At 32.5% G+C, this 26,260-nt stretch overlaps 1 protein-coding gene across 2 annotated transcripts in view; it reads left to right on the top strand.

Moving 5' to 3' along the window:
• The window catches only part of LOC126881619 (serine/threonine-protein phosphatase PGAM5, mitochondrial), a 46,393-nt gene that overhangs the window by 10,730 nt on the left and 9,403 nt on the right, over nucleotides 1–26,260 (top strand). Inside the window, exons 5-6 of one of the 2 annotated variants that reach the window (XM_050645987.1) lie at nucleotides 12,063–12,149; nucleotides 21,746–21,876. In XM_050645987.1, coding sequence (XP_050501944.1) covers nucleotides 12,063–12,149; nucleotides 21,746–21,876 — 218 coding nt within the window. Of the gene's footprint in view, nucleotides 1–12,062; nucleotides 12,150–21,742; nucleotides 21,877–26,260 lie in introns of both variants that reach the window. The other variant, XM_050645986.1, reaches the window with a different exon arrangement.

The following is a 26,260-nucleotide window of genomic DNA, read 5'->3' as shown; positions in this document are numbered from 1 at the left end:
TAAGTTCCTCAACATTTTCTAAAACTTGATCATACAGTGTTAATTTTGGAATATTTGCAACATTTTGATGTTTTCGAGAAAAGCACATTACTTTGGTTTTAACCGTAGAAAATTTTAGTCCTGTTGTTTTAGACCATTCTTGTAGGGAATTAATAGAAAGTTGAATAATATTTGATGCCATACTAAGATTCTTATGAGAAGTATAAATTACAAGGTCATCTGCATATAGGATTGCTTTAACAGGGTTTCGGACACTGCTCACGATATCGTTAATTGCAACCAGAAAGAGTGTTGCACTTAGTGTAGATCCTTGGGGTATGCCATTTTCTTGAGTATGGTATTCTGAAAATTCCTGGTTTGATTTAACTCTGAAATTTCTGTCATCTAGAAAATTTTTGACGAATGCTAGAAAATTTCCATCTATGCCCCAATGCTGTAATTTAACAATAATGTCATATTTCCATAAAGTATCATAAGCTTTAATTATATCAAAGAAGACAGCTATAACTTGTCGATTAGTTGCAAATGCCTCATTAACTGCAGACTCTAGTGACACTAAATTGTCAGTTGTGCTTCTGTTTTTCCTAAAGCCGCTTTGCTGATGAACTATTAGATCTTTTGATTCTAAGAAAAATTGCAACCGTCTATTTATAATTTTTTCTAGTAATTTGCTTAAGGAAGATGTTAAAGATATTGGTCTATAAGATTCTGGATTTGACTTGTTTTTATTAGGTTTCAAAAGAGGAATTATTGTAGCGGTACTCCACGATTTAGGAAATTGTTTGGTGGAAAATAAAAAGTTGTATATATCTAAGAGTAGATGCTTTGCAGATAAAGGAAGATTAATTAAAAAACAATTTGGAATTTCATCTGATCCAGGGCTACAGTTTTTAAGTCCTTGTAGTGCTTCATTTAGCTCTTGCATACTTATTGCAACATTTAGCGGGCTGACGGAATCTGTAATCTTGACCTCCTTTTCTATTTTCTTTTTGTTTTTGACAAATAATGGGTCATGCACGGAATCACTTGAATATGTCTGGAATGAGTTCGCTAAAGCATTGGCTATTTGACTGTTATTTGTAATTAGGTTTCCCTCAATGTCAAGAGAGTTAATTTTGTTGCTGTATGAAATTCCTTTAATTCTACGGATTTTATTCCAGATCTCTGATGCCGGAGTATCGTCGGTTATCGTGGAAACATAATCTTGCCATGATTCACGTTTACTTTTCTTAATTATGTACCTTGCGTAGGCTCTGTGTTTTTTAAAATTAGATAAGTTTTCCGGTGTATGATGTTTTTTTAATACATTAAATGCATGCTTACTTTGTTTAAGTGCCTTTTCACATTGTTTGTTCCACCAAGGTACTGAATGTTTACGTTTTGATTTTGCTGTTTTGCCTATAATAATTGTGGCTACTTCTGTTAACATTGAGGTAAATTTATCTGTAACGGAATTTATGTTATCTCCTATTGTTCCAAAATTAGGCAGGTAGTCTTCAATAAGTTGTTGGTAAGCTATCCAATTTGCATCTTTAGTTTTCCATGTTTCTGAAAAATTTATGTTTGTTTTTGTGGTATTATTGTTTCTTATTATTATAGGCCAGTGGTCGCTATCGTAGGTATGATTTAATACTTCCCAGTTTAGACTAGGAGCTAGGGAACTTTCACATATAGTCAGATCAATAGCAGAATGGTTGCCTGTAACAGAGTTAAACCGAGTTTTTTCTCCTGTATTTAATAGTACAAAATCTGTTTCATTAAGAAATTTTTCTATTTGTTCTCCTTTTTTATCTGTGGAATGGCATCCCCAGGAAATGCTGTGAGAGTTGAAGTCACCTAGAATAAGTCTAGGTTTTGGAATTTGCTCTATTAAATGCTCCAGATCTCTCGAGACAAAATCCACATCCGATGGGATATAAACATTGCACACAAAGAGCTGTATTGGACATTGAACTTTTATTGCTACGGCTTCTAAAGCAGAATGTAAGGGAAACTCCTCTGATTCTAAATTAGAATTAACATATATTGATACTCCACCGCTTGCTTTGTTGGCGTAGTTTCTGATTTTGTGGTAGGAATCGAAATGTTTTAAGTTATATTTTTTGTTGTTTTTAAAATTTGTTTCTTGTAGACATATAATTTGTGGGTTTGTTTCTTTTATTAGGAGTTGAAGTGTTTCGATGTGTGTAAATAATCCTTGTATGTTCCACTGAATAATATCCATTTATTGTTAATATTTATTTTATTGATTTTTGTTTTTAATTGAGGTTTTCTTGGGAAACATCTGTATCTTCGGAGTTATCATTTTCAGTTTGGTCTAGATTTAGTTGACGACGTATTTTCTTCCTTATTCGTGTAATTCTAGATTTAATGCGTCTGTCTTCGAGTTTGGGGTAGATTTCTGTTAGCATTACTAATAGTCCTGTTATGTTTTTCGTGTATTCTTGTGCGATACTTAATGGATTGGGGGAACCATGTGCATCATCCAGAAAGCTTACTAACTCTGTATAGTTTAATTCAAACTGGGTTGAAGCTTCATCAATAAATTCCTTTGCAGGTTGGATAAGTGATTCAGTAGAAACTGTTTCTCCACTTTTTGTATCAGATTTAGTGACTCTTGGCTTTTTTGTTGATCTTGCTTTAGGTTTTGGAAAATCTATTTCTGTGTTTTCACTAAGTGGAGACGATATTTCAGAATGAGAACGTTTCGGTATAGTAGTTTCTGTAGGGAGTTCTTGGGAATCCATTACTTCACGAGTGTTTTCTGTTTGATTCTGAACAGAGTCATTGTTGTTTTCAGCTGTTGCATTAAAGGTAGAAATAGAGTCTTGGTCAGTTTGGGATGTAGGTATGGACGGGTTTGGTTGGATGGCCATATTGGTACATGTTGAGGCGATATGACCAGATTGATGACAGAGATAGCAGGTGAGTCCATCAGCAAGATAGATTCGGTACGGTGTATTATCGAAGTCAATGAGAATTGATTCAGGAATAACAAGATTGTCGTCAGGTGTATAGTACACCTGTCTACGGAAGCTTAATACGTGACTATATTGAGGGTCTTGAATTCCCGCTCTTAAGAAAGTCATCGGTGAAATAAGATGAAAGCCATTTTCAGCAAGATATTTTTCAACGATGTGATGAGGAATAGACGGACAGACACTAGATAACAGTAACCTTTTAGCAGGAGTGACTAGTCTTCTCGCTCTAATAACATTATCTCCTATTTTTATACCTCCGTGGTCTGTTAAAAAAGTATCAACAACTTCTTTGCTGGAGAGGTAGATGCAGATTCTGGCGTTAGAAATTCTTGACGAAAAAAGTACATTTTTGGGCTGTACTAGTGATCCTACTGCTGTAACGTAGTCTTCTAATTTTAGTGTGTCTACTGCTGGGATAATAACGGCTTGGTCTTTCAAAGGGAATGTAGCTGCTTTTTGTTTGGTAATTGTAGAATAAGATGGTGTTTGTTGATCGGGTAACATTGGAGGACCCCTGTAGTCAGAAGTACCAGCCATCGGTAAAATTGTTAAATACTTTTAATTTTTAATTTTCTTGTTTCGTTTCATTATATTTTAATGGGTCAGTACGACTCTGTTAATTACAAAGTCTTTAACTTATCGAAGATATTAAAGGCAAAAACAAGTTTTTGTTAATCACCTTTGAATTTACAAAACTGTATGGCTGTATTGAAATTTGTTATTCTGTAAGATTTTGATGAAACCGTAAAAATATTGATAAAAGTACTTACGGCAATCAAATCACCACTAATAACCAAACTACTGATTATGTTTCTTATAATTAATTTAAAGATTTACTATAGTAAAACAATGGAAAACTTCGAGACTAAATTTCGGTGTGCTTAATCTACTAAGTTCAGGACCGCACCTTGGTCATTTTTGTTCTTAAATATTAAATAGAATTCAAAATAATGTACGGTAACATTCATGTGGTAATATTTTAAAATCGGAAGAATACAATTACTAGCAGTAGTGTTGAAATAAAACAATTCATTCAGATGGCCAGAAGCGCTTTCAAGAAGATGAACTCAGTATTACGCAATGGAAAACTGGGCAATGAAATTAGAATTAGAGTATTCAGATGCTATATATTCCCTTCTCCTGTTATATGGCGTTGAAGCCTGGACAATTATGGATGCAACTGAAAAAAAAATGAGATGTGGTATTATCACAGAATTTGGAAAATATCATAACACGTAATGAACACAGCAACATTGAGAAGAAAATGAGCTACTTTGGTTACATACTAAAAACTGAAAAATATGAGACGATGTGATTGGATATACAATTTAAAGTAGTGGAGTGGAAAAACAACAATAGAAGTTTTTAGAACTGCTGCAGACAGAGAAAATGGGATGTGATGATCGCCAATGATGATCAGTCGCTCAATGTCCTTAAATGATTAGGCACACTAAGAAGAAGAAGCAGTAGTTTAATTCAATTATCAGTATGTACAGAAAGAGAAATAGAACTGGAAGTAGAACTGGAAAAAATGTGAGAAATAATGCTGATGAAAGAATATGAATTGAATATCTCAGCCCTAGATAACAGTTTTTACCACTGTTTTACTACTGGGAAAAGAGTTACGAAATATATATGGAAATCTTTCAGCGAACAATCCATATTATTCCCTAGTGGTGTTGATTAAATTAAGATTCTTCCAAGAACAGCTGAACAGAGCTCAGATTAGTGAGACTACAGCTCAAATTTAGCCTTGGACTACCGGAAATTTCACATGGTCCTTCGTTTAGCCTTCTGCCCTGCATTTTACCATCTAGATCACTTCTCAGCAAGCTGCCATCATCCATTCTCACTACATTGTTCTGAAGCTAATCATATATACCATTCTCACTAGGTAACTAGTCCATCTAAGGAGTCTAGCAATTCCCAAGATAGTAGCCCGGGTGGCAAATTTGACCGGAGCATTTTAGCATGGCTGTTTTCTTTTTATTTAGTTAGGTATTCCGAAGCTTATTAACAAAAAATGATGTGTCAGCTGGCCCAAAACCGGGGATTTTAGGCAAAAAAAGGTAAAATATGAAACTTGATGGAAAAACGCTACAACTTATATGTCAAATATTTATCTCCGTGACTTATCTATTAATAGCGTAGAGCACTTGGCTCCTAGCTTTCACTCAGGCGGCCCGGGTTCAATTCCTGCCGTTGAATTTTTTTTTTACTTTTAAAATTAACATTTTATTTTGAAAAATAATTATTTTTAGAATACCACGTTTTTATTATTTATACTAGACAATATAAAAAAAGTCTGTATGTCTTTATACAATCGTAAACTATGCATTTTATCATATTATGATTGACCTTAATAAGCAAATTTGTTGTACATGAACTACTGAAGGTTCCTGAAATGGTACGACCAATCTAAGTGAAAAGGGGGTGCCCCCCCCCGACATTCTTTTTATTTTTTTGGGAGAAACTGTTTTTAATCTTTGCCAAACTAGTTCAAGAATATTTTTTTTATTACATATTAACTAGCTGACCCGGCAAACTTCGTACCGCCTTAGAACTAAATAATGTTTAAAAGTTAAATACCTAAAAATTACCAGAAAGCCAAAAAATACTCAAAAATATTGATTATACTTTTTTCTAATAAACAATATTGTTTTTTAGGTCTGGATCCCGCGTATGAAAAAAAAGTTGATTAATAGCAAGCTGAAAATTTGTTATTAGCTTAAGGGTGTCTAGTCGGACAAACTTTGATATATGGGAACACTGGAACAGGGGAAGTTTTAATTGTGGAACAGGTTAAAAATTTGGAACGGTCAGACCACGAAAACGGCACATTTATTTTGTCCGACAGAATAGACTTAAACTCTTCGAACAGAGATTAAACTCTCATGCAAAAATCAGACTGGTATTTATCACCAAATGGGCGTTTTAATGAGTGGAACATGTAGAATATGTCAAATGATAGGAATTATGACAGGTGATAAATAGCAGTCTGATTTTTGCATGAGAGTTTAATCTCTGTTCGAAGAGTTTAAGTCTATTCTGTCGGACAAAATAAATGTGCCGTTTTCGTGGTCTGACCGTTCCAAATTTTTAACCTGTTCCACAATTAAAACTGCCCCTGTTCCAGCGTTCCCATATATCAAAGTTTATCTGACTAGACACCCTTAAGCTATTAACAAATTTTCAGCTTGCTATTAATCAACTTTTTTTTCATACGCGGGATCCAGACCTATTTGTGCTGTCTGCCTTCTGCGTAAATAATGATTACTTAGGTTGGTCGTATTAACTCAGAAACCTTCCCGGGTTCATGCACAACAACTTTGCTTGTGGTCATCATAATATGATTAAATGCATAGTTTACGATTCTATAAGGGACATACAGACAAACATTCATTTTTATATATTATAGAGAACAGGGAAATATTTAGATTGCTATTAAAAAATGGGGGTTGGTGATAGAAAAGTGAAAAATTAGGGTTATATGTATCTTTTGGTTCTACACCATATAAAATTAAGAAAAAACAGTTTGTCCAAAAAAATAAAAAAAATGTCGGGAGGGGGGTAAGGAGGGTAACCCCCTTTTTCACTTAGATTGGTCGTACTAACTCAGGAAGCTTCAGGGGTTCATGTACAACAACTTTGCTTATTAAGGTCAATCATAATATTTTTATGATCAAATGCATAGTTTACGATTCTATAAGACATACAGACTTTTTATATTGTGTTGTATAAATAATAAAAACGTGGTATTATCAAAAAATAATTATTTTTCAAAATAAAATGTCAATTTTAAAAACAAAAACAATTTCAACGGCTGGAATTGAACCAGGGCCGCCTGAGTAAAAGCTAGGAGCCAAGTACTCTACGCCATTAATAGATATAAGTCACGGAGGTAAATATTTGACATATACGTTGTAGCTCCATCAAGTTTCATATTTTACCTTTTCTTGCCTAAAATCCCCGGTTTTGGGTCAGCTGACACATCATTTGTTAATAAGCATTGGAACACCTAACTAAATAAAAAGAAAACAGCTAAAATGCTCCGGTCAAATTTGACACTACCTCCCGGGCTATAGGTGTTTTAATTTGGTCAAAAGATCTTAAGAATTTTTTTTCGAAAACTTCCAATTTTCTTTTTGTATTTTCTGCCATCATCCATGTATCACATCCATAACATACTATCGGTCTATTGATGTGTTTTATAGACCTTAATGGTAGGGGAGCAAAGTATGCTAAACGTGCAGTCACTCGAGCGCTTTGGGGACCTATTGGGTTGTGAAGAGTAGGTCCTAAAACCAAAAAAAGTTAAGTAAAGTTTTCCATTTTGGTGGGGACTTGTCCATTTTTAATTTAATTTTCCATTTCCAACAATCGTTTTTTTAGATTATAGCGCCATCTATTCATAATTCGAAAAAATGTCTCAAATAAAAGTTACTTATTTTTACGTAACGAATCAAAATCTGCAATAAAAAATGGGGGCTCCCATTTAAGATTTTAAAGTAACCCCCCACCCCACCTTCGTGGGAGGTCGTGTTTGGTGCCATTCGATAGATTTTTCAAAAATATAGAATAAGTGTATTTTTCAGTTTTTTAATCTGATGTTCATTTCGCGAAATATCGCGGGATTCGTATTTAAAATATTAAATTTACCCTCCACCCCTCTCCGTGGGAAGTCGTGTTTGGTATCATTCGATAGATTTTTGAAAAATAATGAGTACATATTTTTTTGTTTTTCGATCTGTCATTCATTTCGCGAAATATTCGCTTTTTTCTTGTGAAACTTTGGGACTCACCCATTTCCTTACGCCCCGCTGAAATCGTCAGATTTTTGAAATATACACTGTTTTGCATGCACTTAACTTACCTTATCTTAATCTGACGATTTCGAGTTTTTCTAAAGATAGATTTTTTTTTCGGCCCCCCCTTAACGAACTCCCCTGCATTAAGAGCCAATATATGGTAGAGGTACATTTTCAGGGTACAAGGCATCTCCCATGTAATAATCTGACGCGCTCGAGTAACTGCAAAAATCCCCGCTCGGGCTCCCCTACCATAATCTTCAATTTGCTATGTACGATTTTAAAGCGAAATAGGTCAGTAAAATAGAGACTTGTTGCTCTTCATTAATATTTTTTAATTTCTGCTTCCTCTGTTCCCTCTGTATTTAAGTTTACTCCTAGATATGTGAAGCTATTCACTGCTTTAACATGTTCCTCTCCTCTAATTTTATTTTACTTTGCCCGGCAGTGAAAGTGATTTTGTCATTTGGATGTTTATTTCAAGTCCAATCTTTTTTCAAGTCATTTCATTTGTGAGTATGTTTCTGTCACTTTCTCCACTCTACAGATACGTTAATGTCATCAGCATAGGCATATAAAGATAACAGCCAAAATCCGCTCCTCAATAATGTGTGGAAGCAAGACAGGGATTCATTCTTCTTCTTCTTGTGCCACTCCTATCGGAGATTGGAAATCATCAAGGCTACCCTGACTTTGTTTACAGCTGACCTAAAAAGTTCATTAGTGGTGCAGCCAAACCACTCTCTCAAATTCCGCATCCATGATATTCTGCTACGGCCTGGATTCCGTTTTCCTTCTATTTCATTCATACGGACTATCTAATGGCCTAACAGAAGAGGGGAAACTAAGATATAACTCGGAAATCCACATACTCCATGGAGACTAAAACAGTAGTACATAATATCAAGGCGGTTCATGAAAGATGGGCAGGGCATGGATGTACAGATGGATGAGATCGAATGGTGAAAGACTGCTCAATACAAGCTCTTGTGAAACTCCTGAAAGTAGAAAGTAAGTTGGTTGAATAACCAAAATTTGGAAAGATGCAGTAACAGGTGATTTACGTAACATGGGAATACATCAGTGGAATATCTACGTAACATAGGACTACAACAGTATAAGATCTACATAACAAGGGAGTACAACAATGGAAGATCGGGGAGATAACTGCACAAGATACGCGAGAGTGGAGGAACATAGAGTGGAGTGGTCAAAATTCACATTTTTTCATTTTCATTGTGCTCGTTCCGCAAAAATATCCTCAGAATTCCAGAAAACTCAACTCATCACAGGTTTTCTCATTGGACACTGGTCACTCAAATGTATACTCACTCTGTAAAATGGGCGAAGAAGACTGAGCAACATGTAGGTCCTTCGAAAATGCAGAGAACACAGGCCTTTTTAGAATCTAGATCTTTTCATCTAAAATAGAGTCTAAACATAAATGTATCTATACAGAAAATATGTTTTGGGCTGCACTTTTAAAAGATCTATGATGCAAAACGAATCATTTGAAATCCACAATCTAAAATCTAGGTTCTGTCTATTTATTAAATAAATAGATAATCTGATAATCCATTGTTTATCTGTCTCTCACAGTAATATAGAGTATTATTTAGGGAGATAATTATATTTGGAATGCCATTATAGAATTTTAAGTGTCATATTCATTTAAATCAAAAGTTGACCATAAAAAGTGATTTTACATTATATTTGTGTGGAAATTTTGAACATATACGATGGACTACTATATACGATATACTATATACCTACGATGGTACAAATTTTCATCGACAAAATTTTAAATTTAATAAACAAAAATACAATTATTTTAAAAAGAAATTACCTAAAAACCACTTTAAAAAAAGATTAGATGACAGAGGGACTTTTAAGTCTGTACATGAAAAACATAGATTGTATGATCAGCTAATCCAAGATCCCTCAGATAACTTAAAAACAACAACGATATACAGACTATAAAAATAAATTAAGACTTTTAGTTAAAACTGCAAAAAGAAATGATACAAAACAACGAATTGAAAAAATAAGACCTCTTCTTCATCACTTTGGAATGTAATTAATTCATTATGCGGAAAAATAAAAGGAAATACAAAAATTTAATCGGTTAAAACCAAAACAGGAGAAATAATGACTGACCGAAAAGAAATTTCAAATGAATTTAATACACATTTCAGTACATTAAGAAAAAAGTACCTATGCACAAAAAATACCCATTTGTAATGACCAGATTGAGGAAATAGATAGGATAGAAAGCATCATGTACTTGTATCTCGTTGACCAAAAAGAAGTGGTAAATGCAATACAATCTTTAAAAAACAAAAAATCTCCTGACTGGGATGGGATCAAGACAGAAACCATCAAACAAATTAAGGAAGAAATTATTACTCCTTTAACTTTTCTCATTAATGCATGTTTTCAGGATGGTTGCTTTCCAAAATGTCTGAAAATAGGCAAAATCAAACCTCTGTTTAAAACAGGAAATAAAGAAGACGTGATTAACTACAGACCAGTCTCTTTATTGTCTGTTTTTTCCAAAATATTTGAAAAAATTTTAAAAAATAGATTAGTAAGTTTTTTTGGATAGGTTTAGTATAATATCGGATTGCCAATACGGTTTTAGAGAAAGAAAATCGACACAAGATGTTATTTGTAAACTAACATCACAAATATCAGAAGCTTTTGAGTCTAATAAACGTAGTTTATGTTATGCATATTCGTCGATCTCTCTAAGGCGTTTGACACGATGTCTCACGAGATCTTGTTGAAAAAACTTGAGAAGTATGGTCTGAGAGGACGGGTTTTGACATTACTAAAAAGTTACTTAACTGACAGAAAACAATTTGTAGAATTTGATGGTGTCAAAAGTGATCCTGAAGTAATTAATTATGGCGTACCGCAAGGGACCGTATTAGGCCCTCTACTTTTTACACTCTATGTTAATGACGTGCTCAAACTAAAAACTGTTGGAAACATAATTAGTTTTGCTGATGACACTGCAATTTTTTATAAGGCCGATAATTGGGAAGATCTTAAAATTATAGCAGAACAAGACTTCAAAATTATAAAAACATGGTTGCAAATAAACAAACTCGCATTAAATTATGAAAAACTAAATATATACCTTTTGCAATACATAAAAATTCTCTGCCAACTTTTAATTCATTAAAAATAAATAAAAAGCAACAAATATTTAAAGCAGAGTACATAAAATATTTAGGAGTTATAATTGACAGGCACCTTAAATGGGACTTACAAATAAAAAATATTATAAGAAAAATACGAAGACTGCTATCAAAATTTCGCTATTTAAAAGAGTTTTTGTATGTTAAACAGCTTAAAATGCTTTACCTGTCTCTAGTACAATCTCATCTTGTATATGGGATTTTAGGATGAGATGGAGTAGCTGATTGCCATCTGATGACCCTTCAAAATACTCAGAAATGGTTTCTTAAACTGATATATGGAAAACGAAAAACATATCCCTCAGGCCAACTTTTTCATGAAACTCAGGTTCTTGATGTTAGGCAATTGTACTGCTTAGAGCTACTTAAAAATATTCATAAAGATAAAATTTCTCTTACAGTATAAGTGTTAAATTATGAAACAAGAAGAAAATTGAATGTCGAATGTCTTCACACTTTAAAAACAATCACGCAACGGTCAATTACATATTTTGCTCCAAGAATGTACAATTAATAGCCGATACATTTTATAAATATCAAATTTTTATTTGTATAAAAAATTAGTTACTAACAATAAAACACTGAAAACGTTTGTTTTCTATACTTCCACAAAATTTATTATAACTATGTGACTACAGCTGTTTCGGCAGATAGTTATACTATAGTCACATAGTTATAATAAATTTTGTGGAAGTAGAAACGTTTTCAGTGTTTTATTGTTAGATAAAATGAACTTCCATCAAGTAACGGTCGAATCCATCAATTATTTAAATTAGTTACTGCTTGGGTAAAAGAAAAAAGGGAGTTGTGTAACAATTTAATAAATTTAAATTATACTAGATAAAAAAACATAGAAATTAGATTAGAAACTGTAAAAATAAAATAATGATTTGTAAAAAAAAAACAATAAACATAAACCTGTCAATATTAGACAGATTAAGACAACAAGCATGTTTATGCTTTTAAGACTTTTTTACGTTTATTTTATTGTAAGTAAACTGAAATTGTTGTAATAACTATTGATTTGAATAAACGTATATTATTATTACTAAAACGGTTTTTTCCTTTAGGTTCCTGTAGTAAATTGCGAACTTTTAAGGGAAGGATCTCCTGTTCCTCCAGAACCACCAGTACGTTCCTGGAAACCAGAAAGTTATGTAAGTGGTACTTAAAAATGAACTATAAATGCTTCATTTTGGTAAATTGGTATATATGAAGAATAATTATAAAAATTTATTCAAAAGGAGAAATATAAATAACCAACTATAACCAGTTGGGTATAGCCACTTGTTAGATACATTGAAACGAAAAAGGCGATCGACTACCCCAGCTAATTGAAATAATATTCGAAACTATTACCCCAATCATCCAAGATAGCCATCGCTACACCCTTAGCTTAGCTCAGTCTCTCAAGGTGTGTGTTGGTCTTATCCTAATCTTAGAATGAACTATGAAAATTCGGAATGAAGCAAACAAAACAGTATTTTAACCAATCATGTTTATTGTTCATAAAGATATAATAAAAAATGTGACTTATTAAATGCATTAACAAATATATTCAAATTCTTGCCAAAAACTAACAATTTCTGGATTATACTTATGCATGGCTTGTGGTGTTGGTTCGATGGTAACTTCTTGATGTCGAATGGTACAGTTGAGTCCGCGAGTCTTTACCCGTGCGTCATCACTTAAAGCATACGAAATAAGTCGGAAATCTATTTCACGCAACAACAACTGACAGAAAGTGGCTACTGTTCCGATTACGGGTTTTATTATAAAATTTGACGTTATCATATATATAGAATGTCAAATGTAAGTTTTGCTTCAAAATTTTTGCGCAGAATTACAGCTACATTTGAAGTAGCTTAATAAATTCTTATATTATTATTGATTAATAAATAAATAAACAATTTATAAAAAAATCCAATAACATATTTAATTTTTGTTATTTTATTCACTTTGACGGAAATCTAAACACAGTCATTTCTTTACTGTGTGAATGACGTTAGCTTTGTATGTTTTAAATATTAATTGCCTAAATATAATTATTTACCTTAAAATTTCAAAGCCCAATATAAAATTAGGTGTGAAAACAAGTGTTTGTGTAATATAAAGAAACTTCAAAACGCAAAAATTCGACAAAAACCGCAAAAAGTTCAACTGACTGACAGCCACAAAATTAAACAAATCAGAAACGTCAAACAAATTGTGCTTAAAATATGAAAACAGACCGAATCGTCTTTTTTTGTACCTATCTCTTTTCAATGCACTGAGTCTAGATGTTTCATAAAAATAACATGTGTTGTTACTTAATAACAAACGGCAGCTGGTATGTCATGAGTTTCATGCATGGAAGAGAATGATGCTAGATAAAAAGTATGTGTTTTATCTCGCCAGGTATTAATGACGCACGGGTAAAGACTCGCGGACTCAACTGTACTGCTGTAGCCTTCTTATAGACCTGGGCAGATGTTCGGCCTCAGATCCCTGCAGCTGAAGATGTTGGGTGCTGTAGTCTAGACGATTTGGTTGCAGTTGTCAGCCTTGTAGTGATGCGTCGCCGGCGATGGGCTTCATTCTCCCGAAAGGAGAAAAGTAGATCTTATCCAAAAAACTAGAAGAGTAAAACACATATCAATCATCAAGAAGATAAACCAAAATTTGCGACGTCTGCCATTCTTTTAAGAAATAATCAAAAAGAGTAGCAAATGACAAGAATAAATTAAATGGAATTAAGATTGAATATTACTTAGTTAAAATTTGATTACTAAACGTGCATATATGTAAATTAAAAAGGTATATTTAAAACTAAAATATCAGAATCCATGTTTTTAGATGGGAGGTTAGTTTAGATATAAAAAACATTAGAAAAACTGCTAGATGTGGAAATGTAATTAAAATATGATAATATGTATTCTTACCCCAAGAGAATATTAAGTCCGGAAATAGATGTTGCCTTATGGGCTTATCTCTACAAATAGATTCATTTTTCCCTTCCATTTTCATTTTGTGTCAGCGGGTAGGGATGAAGTGTCACTTTCATGACAGTGCGACGTAGGCAGTGGCAGGCATGTTCCGTATTAAGACAGATACTTACAGAGTAAGAATATACGGGGTACGTTCAGTATGATGATTTAGATTTTAGATGAAAATAGATATAGTAAATAGAAGATAATCAAAGAGGGCGCCAACGAGTTTTTAACGAAAAAAACAGGTAAAACAAATAGAAGAAAATTATTAATATAATAAAATATTAAATAAAATAAAGTAAAATAAATATTTAAAAATAAAATAACAAAGATGTGACGTTTGTAACGTTACAACAATCATTGCCATTTTCGAGTAAGGGTTTCACATGTTTCCTATTAGTTAAAATCTTTAATCATCGACATCATGTCATCAATTTTTAATTTTAAATAAGCTTTAACTTAATACAAATGTTTTTATACCTAGTTGTAATAGGCTATTTGCTGATGTACCAAGACTCGCTGATGAATATGGGTCATTCCATTTCAAATCACTCAATTTTGGAGCAAAAAAAATTTTGGACCTCCGATTTGTCTGAAAATTGGTATATAGCTTCTGCGGGACATAAAAATAAGATATTTAAGGTCAAAAAATCTTCTTCTTTTTTTCTCAAAATGTTATTTTATGCGATTTTACAGTGATTTGGTGTTTATTTATACAAATTTGCATTTTCTATCGTAAAGTATCAATGGAAAACATAATATTTTAATAGAAGGGACTCAAAAATGTCATTATATGGCATTATAACAAGTTACTTTGATTCAAAACAAGCTTTTGATCAAATTTAATAGTGTAGAAAACGTTAAAATACCGTTTTTTACATTTTTCTCCATTCCCAAAATACATCACAATCGATTTGGCTGAAAATTTTCCCACAGATAGACAAAACATAGGACTTTAAATGGTGAGAAGGATTTGAATTATATTACAATACCAAAAAAGTTACATGCAATATTATAGTCAAAAATATAGGCGTCTACTGTAAGTACAATTAACTCGAAAATATCGACCTCACGACAAAAATTGTTAAAAAGAAATTGCAATAATTATAAATACGATTTATTTGGAACAATTTCAGTTCCTACCATTTTTGTCGAATAGTTAAAAATGGCGGAGATATTGAGCAAAACAGGTTCTCCTTTAAAATCAAGATGGCGGCTAACGTAACGGAGGAATTCATTCGTGATTTTAAATTTAGGCTACTATTGACTCCTCTAAAGATCAGAAAAATAAAATTTTGGGCAGCTCGGCATTCAATTTCAAATGCTATCCCGACTAGACTAATATATACTTTTGAGTCTGATATTACTGCATGTAACTTTTTTGGTATTGTAATATAATTTAAATCCTTCTAACCACTAAAGTCCTATCTTTTGGCTATCTGTGGTCAAATTTTCAGCCAAATTGATGATGGTGTATTTTGGGAATGGAGGAAAATGTAAAAAATGGTATTTTAACGTTTTTTACACTATAAAATTTGATAAAAAACTTGTTTTGATTCAAAATAACTTGTTATAATGCCATATAATGACATTTTTGAGTCCTTTCTATTAAAATATTATGTTTTTCATTGATACTTTACGACAGAAAATGCAAATTTGTTTAAATAAACACCAAATCACTGTAAAATCGCATAAAATAACATTTTGAGAAAAAAAGAAGAAGATTTTTTGACCTTAAATATCTTAAAAATCCACTAGGAAGAATTTCCTGTAGCTGGCTGTATACCATTAATTACAAGTAAAATTTAATAAAAAATTGCTGACAGTTGCCTGTCAGCTCTTGTAACACAATGACCTAATTTGTTACCTTTGACCCACTTACAACGTGTGGGAGTCATATGTTATCCTAGGGCCATATCCTTAGGGATTATATCCATCCTTTGGAATTTGCTATGTTAGCATTTTGATGTGACTTTTAGTCCATTTTTGAAAGGCTTTGACCTTCGTATTTTTTGGTTGGCTCACCATGTTCTTGCAACACTGATGATGCTCTTTTTAGAGCGAAAACGTTCTGTTCGATGTTTGTAGCCCTATAGGGCTTTTTAAAATAATATACCTTTTACCAAGACCAAAATTTTTTATTAAATTTTACTTAAATATCTTATTTTTACGTCCCGCAGAAGCTATATACCAATTTTCAGACAAATCGGAGATCCAAAATTTTTTGCCTGAGTGATTTGACATGGAATGTACCATATGTTTTATGTGAATTAAACCTTTTGAATAATTATTTAAATTTACATATTATACCAACTTATAAAAAGAATTTTTTTCCTTTATTGCTTTTTTATTTATGTATGTTATCCTAATCAATGACACAGTTATTATTTCAGTGTATATTCTTGGTTTCAGTACAAAAGAATGGCTCATATACCATTGGTTTAAGTTATATCACAAAATATCATCCATCAGAATGATCCATTCTTGTCCTGGAAATAGATAATAACCTCTTCGTTGTTCTTTCTCCCCTTACAACACCTTATAGTGAGAGTCTTATCCCCTGTCAACCTGTTTATTTTAACAATGAAACAAAATTGCTCAGACACGTTTATTTTTAAACTTTTTTTAATATATAACGGTATCACAGATTCTTGCTTTCTACCTCTTTTCAATTATACAGGGTGTTGGACTTGTTATGATTTTCATTGAAATTTGATTATAACTCTTTAAATACCCTGCGGATAAAGTGCAGGGGATTTTAAATTGAAAATAAAATACCGGGTGTTTCATTAACACGTTCGGCGCCCATGACGCACGAGTAGCGTCACGAAGGTTTTATCAAAGATACCCATGACGCATAAGTAGTGTCAGTAATACTGTGTTACTAAATGAACGATTTAAGTATGTGGTACCAGCGAGTGGCGCTTGTTCAAGAGGGGCACCAAACATATTAAAAAACATAATGAAAAACCCTATATATTTATAACTAATTTTAAATTATGAAGCTTCGAGAGGTCTCTTATTTTTGTAAATAACTTGTTTGGTGTCTTTTATATTTAACAGATATAGAGCTTTTTATCACAAAAGTTGATCACTCTGTATATATATTGTTGGGATCTTGATTATTGATATGAGATGATAATTTTATATGTCATTTAATTTAATCAATGCATTACTAATAATCTAATTAATTTACCAGATCACATATCAATATGTTTTCAATCTCAGGGCTTTTTATAAAATTAATTACTTACATACGTGGCTTCTAAGTATTTCTTAATGGTTCCTAATCGGGATAGGAAAGAAAAGAGTAAAATAATAACACATATGGGTTACAATTGTAATCAAAATATTGTTTATTTTATTCAAATGGCAATCACTGCTTAATATTTGCTATATCTTATTATTCTTAAACATAACATTGACACATGGGAATCTTATTTTCTTTTGATTTCCAATTGAAAGTTTTTATTAACATTTAACTATTATAATTTATTAGCAACAATTCTATTTAAGTTTGATGAAGCTTTTCTGATATTATTGATTATGTTTCTTCAATTTTAAATGTGGTATTTACTACGAAAAACCCATACATTCATGTCCAAAAAAATGAGACTGACCTTTTTCTGGTGCACTGAGAAAGTCTTCACACAAGACCCGTTTCCTGCTATCCTTGGCTGCAATCAAAACCTCGTCCTGGCTTCCAGTAATGTTCTCCTCTGAAACTAGCTCGTATAGCTCTAGTTTCCTGCTTCTGTCGTGATGCTGTCTTCTACCTTTTTCGAAACTGCAATCAGCTACCGGGAACTCTTGGCTCAAGGAGGTTCTTTTACTCTCAACCTGGCCTACCTCTCGTTCTACGATAGATACTCCACACTCACGGAACTACACAGGCTTTCTCACTCTCCGTACACTACCGTCTACTACTCGACTTCACTTCTCGACAGCTCAAAACATTCTGATCTCTATTTGTCATTCATTCCCCTACTTTCTAAATATCCCTTCCAGATGCATAAATCAAACTTCCACCACCAACTCTCATTCGCAGTATTCCTCAAAACCAATTTTTAAACTTTCTAAATATGCTTAATGGATTTCCAAGAAAATAGTTAATTCCCATTCTAAAATTACTTTCTACTATATACAATTTTAATGACCTATTCTCTATTTCCACTTAGTCGTATTTAGCATCGGCTAATGACCGATCCTTCCGCGAACAAACGATAATGACCTATTAACGATTTCACTTGAGTCTTATTTAATCACTTCTTAAAATTAAATATAACAATTTGTTGTATACAGGTTGTTCTAAATTTATATGCCCGTGGTTGAGAAAATTGAAAATATTTTATATTAAATTGAATTTTGTCTATAATTATCAAATTTTAATTTTCATATCAAATAGAAATATAACAAATCCCCGCCTTGTATTCGATAAAATTTATCTGCATTTTTAAATAAATTTTCTCGAGGCAAAACCAACTCCCTGTATATTTCCTTACTTTAATCTACGTCTTATACCCCTTCTTCTTGTATTACTCTAATTAGTCCCACCTGTAGAGTAATTGTTTCCTTATTTTCAGTGTCCTTATCCTGTGTTAGAGTGTCGGCTATTATGTTGTCTTTCCCTTTTTCCCATATCAATCTTGATCATTGTCAAACATTCTTTTACTTCCTTTTCATACTTTCCTATGCGTTCCTCCATTTTCTTGTTGTTCTCTTCTATTGCTTGTTTCATTTTTTGTTGTGTTTCATCCATTTTTTGATCCAATTTTTGTTGTGTTTCATCCATTTTTTGATCTACTTTATCCATTGTCCTTTTTGCTTCATCCATTGCTTGTTTTGTTTTTCTTTGATTGTCATCCAGTTTTTGTTGTATTTCATCCATTTTCTGTTCCATTCTTTGTGACTGGAGTTGCATCATTTGTAATAGTTTATCTATTCCTGATAATTCTTGCTGTTCTGATGCCATGATTGTCGTGTCTAAAATCTCTTCTTGGTCTGAATGTTCTTTTTGTTTTTTGTTGTCTTTGCTTTGGCTTCTTGTCACAGACATTTGTTTTCAAAAAGTACTATCCCCGCCAAATATGAAATTTTACTAGTATGTTACCAAAACGACTTTTTCTCACCCAAATATTATAAATTGTCAATAAATATATCAAATGTAAATATCGTAAAATAAAATATTAAATCAGTTATGTAAAATTTGTACCTAAAGAGATCTAAAATTTTATGTTATCAGATGTAAGTATCTCACTTTTTACCACAGGCATATAAATTTTCAAATACCGGCTTTACTCTTTCTATCCTTCAAATTTGCCACTAGAAATACTTTACAATGCCCTCCACGTTGGACGACAGTTGTTGGGATCTTGATTATTGATATGAGATGATAATTTTATATGTCATTTAATTTAATCAATGCATTACTAATAATCTAATTAATTTACCAGATCACATATCAATATGTTTTCAATCTCAGGGCTTTTTATAAAATTAATTACTTACATACGTGGCTTCTAAGTATTTCTTAATGGTTCCTAATCGGGATAGGAAAGAAAAGAGTAAAATAATAACACATATGGGTTACAATTGTAATCAAAATATTGTTTATTTTATTCAAATGGCAATCACTGCTTAATATTTGCTATATCTTATTATTCTTAAACATAACATTGACACATGGGAATCTTATTTTCTTTTGATTTCCAATTGAAAGTTTTTATTAACATTTAACTATTATAATTTATTAGCAACAATTCTATTTAAGTTTGATGAAGCTTTTCTGATATTATTGATTATGTTTCTTCAATTTTAAATGTGGTATTTACTACGAAAAACCCATACATTCATGTCCAAAAAAATGAGACTGACCTTTTTCTGGTGCACTGAGAAAGTCTTCACACAAGACCCGTTTCCTGCTATCCTTGGCTGCAATCAAAACCTCGTCCTGGCTTCCAGTAATGTTCTCCTCTGAAACTAGCTCGTATAGCTCTAGTTTCCTGCTTCTGTCGTGATGCTGTCTTCTACCTTTTTCGAAACTGCAATCAGCTACCGGGAACTCTTGGCTCAAGGAGGTTCTTTTACTCTCAACCTGGCCTACCTCTCGTTCTACGATAGATACTCCACACTCACGGAACTACACAGGCTTTCTCACTCTCCGTACACTACCGTCTACTACTCGACTTCACTTCTCGACAGCTCAAAACATTCTGATCTCTATTTGTCATTCATTCCCCTACTTTCTAAATATCCCTTCCAGATGCATAAATCAAACTTCCACCACCAACTCTCATTCGCAGTATTCCTCAAAACCAATTTTTAAACTTTCTAAATATGCTTAATGGATTTCCAAGAAAATAGTTAATTCCCATTCTAAAATTACTTTCTACTATATACAATTTTAATGACCTATTCTCTATTTCCACTTAGTCGTATTTAGCATCGGCTAATGACCGATCCTTCCGCGAACAAACGATAATGACCTATTAACGATTTCACTTGAGTCTTATTTAATCACTTCTTAAAATTAAATATAACAATTTGTTGTATACAGGTTGTTCTAAATTTATATGCCCGTGGTTGAGAAAATTGAAAATATTTTATATTAAATTGAATTTTGTCTATAATTATCAAATTTTAATTTTCATATCAAATAGAAATATAACAATATATATATTTTTAGTGTAATATACTTTCGAAATCAGATTTACATAACTTTTCGAAGGAATTATCACATGACCCCTTTTGCTATTGTTACAAAACTGACTTGACTTTTCTATGATATTTTAGGCACTAATGTTTAATTTTAATTGACTTTATTTATTTTTAATAACTTACAACTAAACAAATGAAAAACACTGAATTTATATCTTTTATTTTACAAACTACGATATCTAATAATTTATTTATTACACCAAATCCACTAATTTATCTAATTACAAATTCAAAAAATATACCGCGCCCGTTACATATCAAAGTACACCGATGGTTTCAAATTCACAACTTACTGCTAATTTCAAAATCCCTCTTATTTACACAATGCTTAATCATCTCGACTACAAAAGAATTATCCAGAATAAACGAGTATTTACATAATAACTTAAAGCACGTAAAATCGAATTTACTAGTACAATAACAAAAGATCAATTATTAGAAAAAGGTATGTAAACAACTCGATCGAGATCTTTATTAGGGCCCCTCATAAATCATTGTATAAAAAAGGTTACTTGGTAAACATCTTCGGCGTCTGTTAGGCCGGGAGCTGAAAACAGTCGGGTAACATAATTATGTCACACTATTAAAAAAATTGAGGGTGTGGCTATCACCTGAAGGTGGTTTATTGAAATACCGAAACTTTGATACCGTCAGAAATTAGTTTAAAAATCGACGTGTCCAAGCGATTTTGTTTTATCGTTAAAATAACCGAGTTGACAGGGGGATAAGGCTTTATCCCCCATTCAAAAGATCTAACTGTGTCGCTTCATTTTTATTTTATTTTTCATTTTCATCTTCATCTATGTATAATCTTTTATCAGGATTTTGTGATAAATTTGTCATAATCTGTGTGATTTGTCCGTGTGCGCTGTTATGGTTTGTCTGCTTTATTTTCTGGTTATTTATTGAATTTATATATTTTACTAAACAAAAGTAAAGTACTTTTAGTTTTTTCATTTTAGTATCCCAGTAAATTTAGTACACGGGCAATAATATTGTTGCTCAACTCCTGTGTTTATTTTTTATTACTCTATCAAGGTATTTTTCTATTTTATCTTTTTAAGAAGTTCTATCAAGATGGTTCGAGAATCGAAGCCGCATTCAGGAAATACTTTCACCGCGCTGATGTCAAACAAGAAAAAGACAGTTATACATTGTTAGTATGCCATGCCAACGTTATCCGCTACTTTGTATGCAGGTGAGTATAGACCTGTCCTGTCCTATATGGATTTTCAGTTGTTCATATTTCATTATTTCTACATATACATACTAGCAAAAAAAAATCGACTCAGAAGCAAAGAGAGTGCTTATTTTTAAATGTTGTTCCAAATAAATATGAAATTTTAAGTAACAAGTTTTGAAGGGAGATACATACCTCCTATTAAATTTAAACCGTTATTGATAAAGTAAGGCTCATAATGCAAGGTAAAATTAAGGGTAAAAGATCCAAATGTAGAAGAATAATTTCCTACCTGAGGAACCTAAGAGAGTGTTATAGTTGCAGCTCAGTAGATATTTTCAGAGCAGCCGCCAATAAGGTACGGATAGCTGTGATGATAGCCAACCTCTGTTAGAAGAAGGAACTACAAGAAGAACCTAGAGAAGGAAGAACTTAACAAAAATATCCTAATATTGATTTCAGAAAATATGCGTTGAATTAAGTTATTATTAATATGTAATTATTGAAGTTAATCAGTCCACATGGAGTAAATAACCAATCAGACTGTGCTATTACTACCAATTATAAAAGTATAAAAAGGAATGAATCCCTCTCATTGGCTGTAGTCTAAGAGCTAGTGAACCCTCCGAGTAACGGTCTTCCTGTAAGGCTAGCAATTTGTATAGTGATAATTCATAGCACACCAAGGCTAAAAACCATGACCTGGCAGGCATTATCTCTGCAAGTGTATCTACGAGGTGAATCGAAAAGTTCATAGTTTAGGGGATACGATCTGGTGAACCAAACACAGAGAACACTCTTCCTAATACCCCAATAACAGCTTTGGAAGATTATTTTTTTTTCAAATGCAGATCTAACCAATTTGAAAATAAATCAAATATAACTAGGTAGCTATTTCCAGCATATGTAAAAATATCTAGGCCTAGGCGTTCCCAAGGGCGCTCAGCAATTGGGTACAGTTGCAGAGTTTCTTTCTGTTGCTTGTGTGCATTCGACTCACATGTTCTGCATGCATTGATGTGATGTTCAATGTCAGAATTAATACCTGCCACAACTTTTTTCAATGCCAATGTGCCTCTCATGCAGCAATTTCAACATTTCTAAACGGAGTTACTGGGGCACTATGACTTTATCAGACATCAATAATAGTCCATCTATGGAAATAAGGCTCTCTTTCACTTTGAAATAATGCCGTACAGACTCTGGTACTTCCTGTTTACTCTCTGGCCATCCATTAATGCAGAACTCAATTACTGCTTTTAGATGTTCATCTTTCTGTGCCTCATTTGCAAACTGTACTTTCCTTTCTTCAGACATGGGGATATTTTTTACTACTGCATGCACCGCATATTCAAATTCATTGTCACTTTTAAATCCTTTTTCTGAGAGGAATGCACGAGAAAGTGTGTCCGCAATATACAAATATTTTCCAGGTCTGTACGAGACCATTAAATCATAGTCAAGTAATCTTAAACGCATTCTTTGTAATCTTGGAGATCATCATCATCATCATCATCTTTGTAATCTTGGAGATATCCGTGCTAAATCCTTTTTAAATATGGCTTTTAGTGGTTTGTGATCAGAGTGAACTCTGACCTTCAGTCCTTATACAAAATAATGAAATTTTTGAATGGCAAAGACAATCGCTAGCATTTCCTTTTCAATTTGAGCATATTTTTGCTCTGTTTTAGATAAACTTCTAGATGCAAATGCCACTGGATGCCCATCTTGCAACAAGCATGCACCCAGTCCATCCTTTGACGCATCAGTTTCAATTTCAATTTGTTTTTTAGAGTTAAAATATCTCAGTACTGGTGATGTTGTCAATAAGTATTTAAGCTGGAACAGAGACTGTTCATGGGTGTTATCCCATTCCCATGTAACATCAAGCCTTGTGAGATCACGTAATGGGGCTGTTACCTTTGACATGCTGGGCACAAACTTACCCAAGTACTTCGCCATGCCTAAAATTCTCAATAAGCCTTTTTTATCACTAGGCCTAGGCAATTCTGAAATTGCTCTAACATAGTTTTTGTTGGATTCAAATCCACTTTTTGAATAAATTTGTCTCAAAAACTTTACTGATTTTAGTTTAAATTGAACTGGAGCTATTAAATTTAATATTGTATTCTAGTGCTCGTTCTAGGACCAATTTTAGGTTCTGATCATGCTCTTGTTCATTTGAGCCTGCCACAATAAGATCATCAAAGTAAAGTCCCACTCCATCTAAATCTCCAAATATTTCAAAGTTTTTTCTCTGAAAAACTTCTGGTGCTGAGCAAATTCCAAACGGTAACCTAACAAATCGGTACCGCCCAAATGGGATTCCAAAAGCGGTGTAATCAGCACTTTGATCATCTATCCTGACTTGAAAATAGCCATCTTTCATATCTAAGACAGTGAAGTATTCTTTGTCACACAACTTGACTGCAATTTCTTCAGCTGTAGGTATTAAAAAGTGTTCTCGTTGTATAGCATTATTTAAACGTTGAGGATCCAGACACAACCTTAAATCGCCATTTTTCTTTTCAACTATTACTAATGGGTTCAGCCACTCAGTTGGTTTTTCTATTTTTGAAGTTATACTTCTTTAGGCGCGATTGAGATTGAGGGTGAATTTATATTGATATGCGCGCATGCGCACACCGACAGTATGGTATTAGTCGTTATACGGGCTCTGATTGGGTGTTGAAATGATCTGTCAATAATAAATAATTGTTCAATATGAAGGTAAACAAATGTATAATATATTAGTTTTGTTGTTGTGAGGACAGAAACAAAAAAGTTTATAATTGTAGTGACATTTAAATAGTTTTTAAAAGCAACAGGTACGTAATAATTGTAAATGTCTCATAGGTACCTACCTATTTGAACCTACCAAAATATGTAATACTTTTATTTACATAATTTGATTACCATCAAAATTTCTATCAATGTTCACCTAATATATTGTTTTCTTCCTCTATGTTTTGTTGTATTTTTTTCAATTCTAAATCATTTCAATTCAAAATCAAAATAATTTAATTTAATTCAAAAATGTCAAAAGCTTAATCCGTTTAGTTAGTCGATCTTCGCACATAATGACACATTGCCTCCGTGGCGAAGCGTTTAAGGCAAATGAACCCCAATATACCAACCGCGCTGATAGCTGGTTCGAATCCCAATAAAAACTTTTATTTTTTTATTTTTTTTATACATTTTATGATTGTATATTTATTATATAATTTTATTTTCAGAAAATACGTATTTAGTTAAAAAAATTTCCGACAATTAATGTTCAGAAATCATTTGTGGCATTTTTAATGTGTTTGTGCTTGTTTTATTCTTTTATTATTTTAATTTTTGGCACTGTTTTAATAAAAATGTTTGAGAAGTAGTAAGTATAAATTAGTTTAATATTTAAATAAAATATAAATAAAAAGTATATTAATTTCGTTTAAATCATATAATAGAAGTATAACTTCTTACGTGCGTACAAAGTACACACATTCTTTTTTTCAATGACACCTTGATCTTCAAGTTGTTTTAATTTATGTCTGAGTCTATCATGAAGTGATATAGGTACCCTCTTGGGGGGCTGAACATACGGTTTAGAATTGCTTTTTAAGGTTATGTGGTACTCAGTAGGAAATTCTCCTAAACTATCAAAAACTGAATTATACTGCTTTTTTTACGTTATCTAACGAACTAAAAACAACATCCACACCCTGTCCTACATAAGCTAACCGTTTTATTAATTTTAGTTCTAAACGCCGTTGTAGCCCCAATAAGGGTATTTGGTTATCTAAATCAACAACAATAAATTTAATAATACTTTCACACTTATTAGCTTTGCATAATAACTTAATCTCTCCACAAGGTTTAATTTTGAAATCTGGACTACCAAAAGATTACAGGGTTACTGATGTTCTCTCTAGTTTATTATCTAATTTCAGGTTTTTTACAACATAATATGGCAAAACACTTACTTCAGCACCCGTGTCTAGTTTAAATTCTACATCACTGTGTCCTATGTTTATCTTTTGCTTCCAAACACTTTCACTTTTTCTACATGTTGAATCTACTGAATCTATTACATTTATTGAACTTAGGAAATGTACATCACATACACTATCACTGTCACTACTGTTGCCTTCTTTCTCTACCAAGTGCACATTTTTTTGTTTCCAGCTTCTATTCTTTTCTTTCTTCTTTTCATCATGTTTACATACTGCAGCAAAGTGATTTGGCTTTTGGCTTTGGCACAACTCTTACCAATAGCTGGACAATTTGCATTTTTCTTGTGTTTGTATCCACATCTATGGCAACTGCTCTGGTTTAAATTAGGCGTTGACGATGATGATGGCTTACTTCTCAATGCATTAACCCCTAGTTCACTTTGAAGAGCTTTGGATTGTGATTT

The sequence above is a fragment of the Diabrotica virgifera genome, chromosome 3 (assembly GCF_917563875.1).
Source record: "Diabrotica virgifera virgifera chromosome 3, PGI_DIABVI_V3a".
In the NCBI taxonomy this organism is placed as follows: Eukaryota; Metazoa; Arthropoda; class Insecta; order Coleoptera; family Chrysomelidae; genus Diabrotica; species Diabrotica virgifera.
Note: the sequence above shows the minus strand (reverse complement) of the source record. Positions and strands in the feature narration are given on the sequence as shown.